General features: G+C 41.1%; 1 protein-coding gene across 1 annotated transcript; it reads left to right on the forward strand.

Annotated features, from left to right (window-relative positions):
- Positions 1-6: 6 nt before the first annotated feature.
- Positions 7-10,458, forward strand: FUCA2 (alpha-L-fucosidase 2; the record flags this gene model as incomplete). Its single annotated transcript, XM_029962707.1, has 7 exons — positions 7-50; positions 2,957-3,144; positions 4,825-5,164; positions 5,753-5,963; positions 7,328-7,518; positions 8,729-8,837; positions 10,201-10,458. Coding segments are annotated over 7 exons (1,224 nt in total), but the record flags the coding sequence as incomplete, so codon positions are not given.
- Between the last annotated feature and the right edge of the window lie 152 nt (positions 10,459-10,610).

Below are 10,610 nucleotides of genomic sequence, written 5' to 3' on the forward strand. Positions count from 1 at the left end.
ATCCACTGGGGCGTGTTCTCGGTGCCCAGCTTCGGCAGCGAGTGGTTCTGGTGAGCTGCGGCGAGCGGTGTCCGGTCGCACCGAACAGCTGCCGCGGACGGGTCGTACCAGCGGTCCGAGGGGTTTGCTTGGAAAGCAGCTCCTAGGGCAGGCGGGGATGGGTGTGTCCACCCCGGTACAGCGGAGGTTTGGGTTAGAGCCCCTCTGCAGGCTGACCCTGGAGCTCAGGTGTGTGGGAAGAGGTTTGTGTCCGGCCAAGGCCAAGGACTCCATGGTGCCTTTTCGAAGGAAGCACAGTTTGATGTGTTTCTGGTGTGTCTGACCATCTACCTGCTCAGACCTGAAACTTGAACACCTTGACCGACGAAACCAAATTAAGGAGAGATCTCACAGAGCTGAGAGATGTGATTTGCTGTTGGTGAAAGAGGTGGTTGGTTAAGTGGCAGGAGATCTCTCCAGGACCACCTGGAAGGGATGGATGAAGGGGTTCTACCCTGTGGGAACAGGCGTTGAGGATCTCCCATCCCCTGGAACAGCCTGGTACAGCTGCTGGAGCACTGCAGGGAGTGCAGGAGCCCATTGCTGCCCTTACTTAGCAAGGAGCCTGCCGTTTTCTTGTGCACATTTTGTGCTGTTGATGGTTTTCTTCTCCTTTATTATTACTGTTATTCAGGACTGCTTTCCACTTAAAAGAGTCCAAGGCTCTGATCCTTTAAGTAATTTTAGTTCAGAGGCTCAGTAAAACCGTTGTTTTGTGAGTGTTCACTGGTTCAGGTCCTTTGACTGTAAGCATATTTCTGCTCTCATCTTTCCATGCTCTACCAAGTACTTCCTGTGTGACTTCAAGTGAGTCACATTATCATTTAAAATATGAAGATAGCAGCTCTGTGGCAGAGCTGTGGTGAACCTTAAATGCAATATTCACAAAACAAACCAATATAGATCTAAACAAACAACTGTTTTCTAACAATATTTGGTTTGTTCAGAGTTACATTCAAGGATTTCAGCAGTTTTTTAAGGTAGACTCCGTTTACTAATAAATTACTTTTGGCGAGGGGGTGATAGAGCCAGGTTTGGGTTCAAGCCTCAGTCTGAGTGCAGTGATCTGATAGTGGTGCACAGATTCAGGTTCAAGCATTTGGTCTTCATTGTTGTTCTAAAAAGAGCTCAAAACTCTCTAATGTAGTTGATGAAGTTGCTTTTTATATTCCCGGAGTCTCCGATCCTTAGGCATGTGTGGGTGTAGAGCTGCTTCAGGCCTTCTAGCAGCATGTGCAGTCAGACGACTGAGGTCCTTTGTTAGCAGCTGCATGGCCTTGGTAAGGATGTTTCTAGAATCTAATCATGTCAGCATCGAAGTGCTCATGTTAGCAAACCACATGACAAAGGAAGAGAAGCAAGGATGTTACTGTTTATTTATGCAATTACATAGTTTGAAATCAGAGGTTGGTTGGTTTTTTTGGGGGGGGTGTTCATTTGTTTTTGTTTGGTTATTTTCCCTTTTCCTCGTATTCCTTCCCCTCTTCCCCTCCCTTTACCCCTCCATTCTTTCAGTGAGAAAAGCTGTCTTGGCCTCTTTCTTCTGAGTTTTTTTTTCCCTGTTGGCTGTCAGAGGTTGTGTCAGTTTATGATGAAGTCTGGGAAGGTTACAACAATATCTAGACGGTTACTATGTCTTAAAGAACTGAGGTCAGAGTCCAGCTCGTGATAGGAGAGAGAAACATACTTCAAACATTTAGATTCTGGCCTGTTTTATTCCTTCACTTACTATCTGTTTTCATGTATGTTCTTGCTAGAACAGGATCTTTGCTGCTTGGCTTCATTCACAGAAAGGTGAATGGTTCCAGGCCCTTTTCTCTGTATGTATTAGCAGTCACATGGTATGTTGTTGTTAGAAGGCAGTAAGGCTGTTTATGCAGTAAGGACTGTTGTGTGGTGTTTCTGAAGCTCCTCTTTCATTGCTCAGTAGGGAAGGGAGCAAGTTGAAAATAAATATTGCTCTATTGGTGATTTATGGTCTCTGCTCATGATGAGGGCAAGAGACCAACCTTGAACACAGAGCAGAGCTCCAAACCCTGCTGTGGACTAGCCCTGTTGGAATAGAGACAATACCAGTCACTGTCTTGGGGAAGCACAGGATAGAAACTGTCCCTGTTTTTGCCAGATGGAAGGCAAAAAGAGATCATCAGCTTATTTTTCCTTCTAGTTGCTAAATCCAAGTGCCCTGGTAGGTAGACGTGTGCCTGCATGTTAGAGACTGTGACAGAGGTGCATTTTTAAGTGTGTGTCAGGTTTTTGTTGCAGGACATGGCTTCTAGTAGGGTGCCTTTGGTTCAGAGCCTCACCTGTGCAGTGGCTGTAGCACACTGGTCACAGCTCTCTCCTGCCCTGGGACTGTGGGCATCTGGTCAACCAACTGCATTTGGTTTAGAGGACTTGGGACTGTCAGAAAGGTAAAGCTGCTGGTCCACATGTTTGTAGGTGGGAGGAATTGCAATGTGGGTGGCAGAGCAGAGGTGCCTGATGGCTGAGGTGTGAGACCTGAGGAGGATGAGTAATATTTTTTCAGAAAAAGGGCATTTCTCATGCCACATGGGCTGCTTACACAGTCTGTCTGTGCATGCTCTCTAGTATGGTTTTGGGATTTGGGTACTGAGCAAGACTGTCATTTTTCCATTCTCAAAGTGTAGCTGCTTTTTTCATTGCTTCAAATGAAATCCTGGGACCTCTTCAAAGTGGAGTGCTTTGAAGATGTAGAGCATGAACAAATAGGATAGAGAAAAGCAAATCTTTGGTAATTAATACTGTTCTGGAGCAATTTTGTCCTATTGCTAGTGTCGTGTACTTCCAATGCCTCTGCCTCTCAGTGTTAACTCAAATAGGAGCTGATGATTTTAACTCTCTTTTCTTTGTCTAAAAATACATTAGCAGACATGTTTTGTTCTGTATTTTGTAGGTGGTACTGGCAGAAGGAAAAGAGAGAGCCCTATGTGAAATTTATGGAGGCCAATTACCCACCTGGCTTCCGTTATGAAGATTTTGGGCCACTGTTTACAGCAGAATTCTTTGATCCTAACCAGTGGGCAGATATTCTGAAGGCTTCAGGTGCAAAATATGTTGTCTTAACTTCAAAACATCATGAAGGTAAGTGGAAGCTTTGTGAATGTTAGTAATTGTTGCATTTCTGTCAACAGAAGAAAAAAGCAGGTGACTTTCCTGCTTGCTAAGATAGATAGAGAAAGTCAGGCAGGCTTACCTGTCCTACTGCAGCCAAAGAGGAAAAAAACTACCCAAGAAATGTGCAGTCGTTTTCCGGACTCTTACACGGAAGCTGAGGTCATGGAGCTTGCATAGGAGGAACAATAAATTGTGCCACTGTTTTCTTGCTGTAGGTAAGACAGCCTGAAGTGGTGGTGGCAGCTGAGCTTCCTGCAGTAGCCATAGTGCAATTTATTGCTGAAAGAACCATAAAAGTGAGTTCTGCACTCTTTAACATATGGAGAGCTGCTGTATGCAGGCACTTAACAAGCTCTGTAGGTTTCTGTAAGGAATTTAGGGGTATGTTCTGGGAGTCAACTTCAGAGTTAGGAAGGTTCACAAGGTATAGCTTTTCCTGATGTAGCTCATAGAAGCCAAAACCTTGAACTGGGTCTGTAACTTTACAGGGACAATTGATTTTTAGCACTGTAGTTGTAAGATGCTTTGCACAGAAAAATAAAGAAAAAGAAAGTGGCTGGAAGGAAATCTGCTATCAAATAAAATATAATAGGATGCAATATGACAGGTACAGCTAATGAATGTTTTTGGTCTTTGGGGAGATGTGGGTTCAAGACTGGCAACTCGTGACTTGTAAATTTTTATCTCAGCTCTAATACACATAAATTTTGATTTTGATGATGCCTGTGGTGAAATTCCCAAGAATTTTCAAAAGAATAGTGATTCATTTAGTCTGTCCTGTAGCCTTGGGCATGAATATTTAGCTTGTTTGTCTAGTCGATACAATTGTGTATATTCAGTTCACAAAAATGTCACAAGATTTATTAGGCAGTGAGTCTAAAGCAGTTTGAAGATGCTTTGTCTGGCAGTGGTCTGAGTCTGCAGTGCAGTAGTATTTTAAGTGCTTGTGCTAGGATTGCTGGATGTCTGAAATGTCAAATCCCTCCTGACTCCTGATATTTAATGTTGATATTTTAAAATCTGTTTCAGGAGTTTTTGCACTCTGCTTATATACATGTATTGAGCAGTTGATTGAGCTGCTATAAATACCAAGACAAATGAAAAGTGAACATTTGCATAAGAGGGAAACAGAAGAGAGAAGAGTCTTTGAATGCAAATGATAGCTTGTGCTTGCTGCAGCTGAGAGTTTTATCTTCCAGTAGTTGTGTATTTACAGTTCACATTGATACTTTCTTCAAAAACGTATATGCCTCCAGAGCTGCTGTATTTTTTGTTAATTTCATAGAATTATAGAATAGTTTGTGTTGGAAGGGGCCTTAAAGATCATCTAGTTTATTTAATTGGGACATATGAATGAAGTGAATAACTAAAGAGGGAATAAATATCCTAAGCAGTACAGAACTGCTTAGGATATGTGTATGTATAGAAAAATACATAAACATATCTGGCATGGTATTCTGATGTTATGACTATTATAATCTGTTTATGCACAATGATAGGCACAGTTTATACCACAATAACAATATTATTACAGATATAATTTTTATTATTTTTTGCAACACACTTCCAAACCACTTTCCAGAAAGAGGAACTGTAACTTCCCCTCTTCTTCTTCTCTTTCTTATCCTTCAATTTTTCTCTTTTCAGGCTTTACTTTGTGGGGGTCCAAATATTCTTGGAACTGGAATGCTGTTGATGTGGGACCGAAGCGGGATCTTGTTGCTGAACTAGCAGCATCTGTTAGAAACAGGACTGACTTGCATTTTGGGTTATACCATTCCCTGTTTGAATGGTTTAATCCTCTCTTCCTTGAGGATGCCACTAATGTCTTTAAGACAAGAAAGTTTCCAACCAGTAAATCATTACCAGAACTCTATGAAATTGTGACCAAGTACCAGCCAGAAATAATTTGGTCTGATGGGAATGGAAATGCTCCAGATACTTACTGGAACAGCACTGGTTTCTTGGCTTGGCTGTATAATGACAGGTACATAATGATACTGCCTTAGCACCCTATCTAAAATTCTGCTCTCTGTCTAGTTTGTTTCACTTTATTTTATGGAACCTGTTACCTCTACTTTAGAGGACTTAACAAAATATTCATTTTCCTGAAATACAGAATTCAGATCTTCCCTAGAATTATCAAAGCTTGCTTTAGAAAAAGACTGTTACATATTTTTGAAACACATTTGCAAATTAAGGTGGTATTGGCTACTCTGCCTAATCACAGCCTTTCCTAAATATTTTTTGCTGCACAGAAACAGAATAGAAGGACAATTTGAGAATATGAGTACATTGTTTTCTTTGTAGACTGAACATTTGGCAGTGGATGTGAAATGCAGGTTGTTTTCTGGCAGAGCTCCTACAAAAGTCTGGAGCATATTTCTTAAGAAATGCCGATCTGGACCTTTTACTAGGAAAGGATGGGAATAGAATTCCTGACATTGCACTTAATCTGTAAATGAGTAGTACACAAGTCATCCAAAATGTTAGTGTCTGGGAGGGGTGTGTGTGGGAAGGGCTGGCCGTGACTGCATTTTACAGAACAAAAATAATAAAATTTCTCTGTTTCCAGCCCAGTCCGAGACACAGTTGTAACCAATGACCGCTGGGGAGTTGGCAGCATCTGCACCCACGGCGGGTACTACACCTGCAGTGACCGGTACAACCCCGGGCACCTCCTGCCTCACAAGTGGGAGAACTGTATGACCATCGACAGGAGGTCCTGGGGGTACCGCAGGGAGGCGCAGCTCAGTGACTACCTCACCATCGAGGACTTGGTGAAGGTACAGTGGGGCAGAGGAGTTGCCTGCAACTTCCCATTCTCTCTCCTAGTTTTTATATTAAGCAGTGTGACATTTCTATCGTGTACTTGTCTCTATCTAAAAAGTATTAATTGAATAATGAATCGATGAAATAATAAACCATTTTGTTCATTTGCAGCCTAACACTGACAGGATGGAATGTCCTTGTAATTCTTACTAATTTTATAGAAATTACTAAGGGAAAGGTTTTTCTAGTAGAAATTCAGTGAGTTTCTTAGAAGCCATTTCCCCTATGAGTAACTGGCTGAGGATTGATCTGGACAGTCTCATAATTACCTTTTCCACTAAGATTTTCTGGTAACTGCACCTTTAAGTTGAAGAGAAGCAAACAGGTGCAGTTTCACAGCTCCTGGTTAGGAACTCCTGATTGAAGGCTACATCTTTTCCCCTTTACAGATAGTTTATGACTCCATAGGCATTTTACCTTGTAGCAAGAAACTTTCTGTACAGACATACAGGTAAACATTAGCAGATGCAGACAGCTGGTCATAGTAGAATATTGATTCCCTTTGCTAGTCTAAGGTATTAAAAAAGATGTGAAGCTTAGGAAAACTGAATGAAAGAAAGATGATCAGCCTTTCAGGAAAATGCATTTAATTGCAAAATTCAGCTAGCGAGGGGGAGATTGATTGTTATTGTTGCTTAATCTAAGTCTGTTTCTAGTACTGTCCTTGCAAAAGACAATTACAAACTGAAGTAACCTCTTTTCAGAAGCAAAAGGTTTGAATTCATTCAGCAGCTTGTCTCCAGCTGTGTTTCTCTGACTTGTGCATCTCAGTCCATGATCTCTGGAGGGCAGTGTGGATGTGAACACAAATTTTACAGACTCTGTAGAAGGCTTCCTGGTGTTTTACAGATGTGTCTTTAAAATAGGAAGAGCATCAAACAGAGGAAGAACAGAAGAAGTTGCTTCTCTAAGCTTCAGTAAAGATGAAGTGGCAATTGTTAGCCTTACTCTACTTTGGTGCAAAGAAATCATCTGTCTGTTCTATCAGTAAAACCCTCATGACATTCTTGCAGCAGTCAAAATGTTAAAAATGTGTAGGATCTGATTCTAATGTAGATTCAGTGAGATATATTAGTGCAAGAACATATTTTGGGCTTTTTTCTGATGTAAATAAAGCTTGTCATCAGAGCTTTGTTTTACTGGAGCTTAAATTTTATTTTGACTGTTGGGATGACCCCCGTAAGTCTCAACGTTGCAGCAGTAACATAACTCATTTGGTTCGTAGTTCTGAAGCAGCATGGCAGACTTTAGAAAGTACTTCAGATGTGTGATTTCATTAGTCGTAACCATATGCTCTGTGTGTTGAAAAACATTTCAGCAACTTGTAGAAACGGTGTCTTGTGGTGGAAATCTCTTGATGAATATCGGGCCCACTCACGATGGTCGCATCGCTGTTATATTCGAGGAGCGCCTGAGGCAGATGGGTGCTTGGCTGGAGGTCAATGGAGAGGCCATCTATGGAACAAAACCATGGAGAGCACAGAACGACTCGGTCACGCCAGAAGTGTGGTAAGGTTACTGAATCAAAATGTAAAGCAGCACCAGTATATGTGAAACTTTGAAATTCTTAATGACTTGATGCTACAGAAGTCACCATCTTAGTTTGTATGTGGTGAAGAAATTAATCCCTTTGTCAGTTTAAGTAACTGCACACAGAAGTATGTATAAAGCTGTAGGTAGAGACTGTAGTTTGGGGATGATGCTGAGGCTGAAGGGAAGACTGCAAACATATTTCCTTAGTGATCTTGTGCTTCTTAGTGTAGTTGGCAACAGAAACAAAGAATATACAAATCTGGAAATATAAAATTGCTATGAAGTCTCTATCTGTAGAAAGGAATACTTGATGTCACTTGATGCTTAAAGAGAAAAAAGGGAGAGGAAGAAACTAGAAACAAGTCTAGCATATTCTGCATTTTTTTAAGGTAAAAATGCATGGGAAAATAACAGCAATTGTTTGGTCCCTAAATACAGCTGGTCTCTGGACTCCTCAGCCTTTGTGACTTGTAGCTGCTGTAACGCCTTAATGATCCATCAGGGTTTTGGTCTTGTCCCTCTTCTCTGTCTCAGTGGGCCTTTTTACTCCTGTTCCCAGTAAAATTTGGCCATCTGGCTCTAGCTGGGAGATGCTGAACTGCTGACTGTTTAGTAAAATGACTTTCAAGAGCAATAAAAAGTTGCAACTAAATGAAGGAAGGAGGGGGGTATGTTTCGGGGATATGCCACAAGATTTCCAATGGCAATAGTGCAGATAGTATATGCTGAAAATAATATTTTCAAAAACTAGCTATACAAGGTGGAAGCTCTATTGTTGCACATACTTGTTAATTTTTTTTAGTCTGTATATTGGTGTATAGATGTGAATTAGCACATTTTTCTGAATATAACCTACAATTCTCTGTTAAGGATTCCCCTTCTGCAAGTATCTCCTTCCTATATGGCTGAGCAGCAGAGAGTTACATGTGTACTAAAGTAACTACAGATGTTTACCTCTGAATTCAGTTAATAGTTTTCATTACCTCTAGTTTGTTGGAACACATTTTCAAGGAGCAGTACTTTATTAAAGGGTATAAATCATCTGAAATATGGTTATGTGTGTGAAAATGTAACTAATGCTGACTTTTCAAATCTGTTTTTCTAATCTTGAAACACTCTTATGTAGCACTTCAGAAAATTTACACAGAAAAACTGACATGCATTTCTGTTCCCCATTTCCAACCAGGTACACTTTCAGCCCTAAAGAAGGGACAGTCAGTGCTGTCTTCCTTAACTGGCCAGTCTCTGGGATTCTGGAACTTGGTGAGCCACAGGCTAAGCTTGGAGAAACACAGGTAAAAGACAGCACACAAACATACATGTGCTCTTCTCTCTAGGATTTGTCATGTTCCATCATGTTTATTTAAGTTTCTGGCATCTTTAGGAATGCATAGCTCTTAGGACAGAGTACATTGGAAGAGATCCAGCAAAATATTTGTTTTAGTTCTCAGACCTCCTTGTTGTAGTGTTCCAGTGGGATGTTTCTTCTCCAACTAACCAAGTTAGACTGAGATGTTGCCAGGATATGTTTTAGCTTGCAAACTAAGAATCATGAAGAGGCCAAGCAGCAGGGAAAAAACAGTGTTGCTTCTCCTGTTTCCTGTGTAGACTCTAACTTGGCATGACTTTGCTTTATAAGTAGCTGTCCTCACTTTGGTGACTTTGGTGATATTGGAGTTGCTGTAATGGTGCAGTTGTTTCAAGTTAAAGCCTTGCACAGAGGGAATGCACACAGAGGTTTTTGTTGGCCAGGGAGGCTAAAAATAAGTGATCCTAGATGTTCATCTTACACCAAGTGGAGGTCAGAAATTGAGGACACTGATGCCACACCTACTCTAGAAAGAAGTGTGGCCCAATGGAAGCAGAAGTTGGTATCAACTCTATGCATTTAAGAGAGAGATTCACTTTGGCTTAGCTCTGTTCTGGTCTCATGCACTTTATGTCCATTAGCTGCTGAAATGCATTAGAGCTGCTTCTGGTCTAGTTCCATATGAAAATAGTCTAATAGGTGCCAAGATAGCTCTGTGATAAGGAAGAAAGAGTAATTTCAAAAGTAATGGAGATGCATCTTGACTTTTGGAGATGCAGCTAGACTCCATGTGCACAAGAGAGTACTGTTCCTCAGTGGCAGAGACTGGTCTTCAGCTGCTCCAGCATGCCACCAGCTGCCTAAGAAGGAGTGTCACCATAAACCTATTTGTGTGTTTTTAGTGGGAGGGGGTTATTCAGGTCAGCTTTTTTGAGGTACCTGGCTGCACTCTGTAAGAAACAGTGATACTCATTCAAGACTACAAGTTCCACCATGGGAAGTAGGCATTTCAGAAATAGGTGATATAAAGCTCTGTACTGTAGCACCTAGATCCCTGCTTAGACCTAAATCCCATCCCAAATACTTCTGAAAGGTGCTTGTTTACATTCTACAGCCCTAAGTACTTCTCAAGACCCAACATGACTAGCTTTATTACTTGTACTTCCATTTCTACATTGCAAGTATTTTTCCATTACCTTTAATAATTATCACTCATTTGGTTGGTTAGTGGCATTTAAGGATAATTGGTTAGAAAGGTAGCTATAGATCAATATTTATTTTGTCAATATTGCAATTATATGCACTTTGAAAAGGCATTGTTCTAATTATAGTCTATGTTTCTATCTTAGGTGAAGCTGGCTGGCTACAAGGAACTGCTGAAATGGGTTGCACTGGGAGAAAAGGGACTGATTATAGCTCTACCTCAATTAACTCCTAAGCAATTGCCATGCCAGTGGGGCTGGACTTTACAACTGACTGCCATAAAATGAGCCATACTCTGCTGGAGCCCTGGCTAGCAGGGAATGCTGACGTTTTGCTGTTTCTCATCACTGTTTTTGAACTTACTTGCCTGTAAAAACACCAATAAATTCACTTTTTTTACGAAAGGTAGGCTGTTATAAAGGAATGGAACAAACTTCACATGAGATAGTTGATCCTCTGCATATATTTTTGCTTCTCTGAACTTGTATGAAAAACTGAGCAGCTACCTTGACCTCTCTACTCGTTTTAGTCCATTTCTGGCCCAGTTATGTGAAGA

Source organism: Manacus vitellinus, unplaced genomic scaffold (genome assembly GCF_001715985.3).
Source record: "Manacus vitellinus isolate BGI_N305 unplaced genomic scaffold, ASM171598v3 scaffold_4_pilon, whole genome shotgun sequence".
Lineage (NCBI taxonomy): Eukaryota > Metazoa > Chordata > Aves > Passeriformes > Pipridae > Manacus > Manacus vitellinus.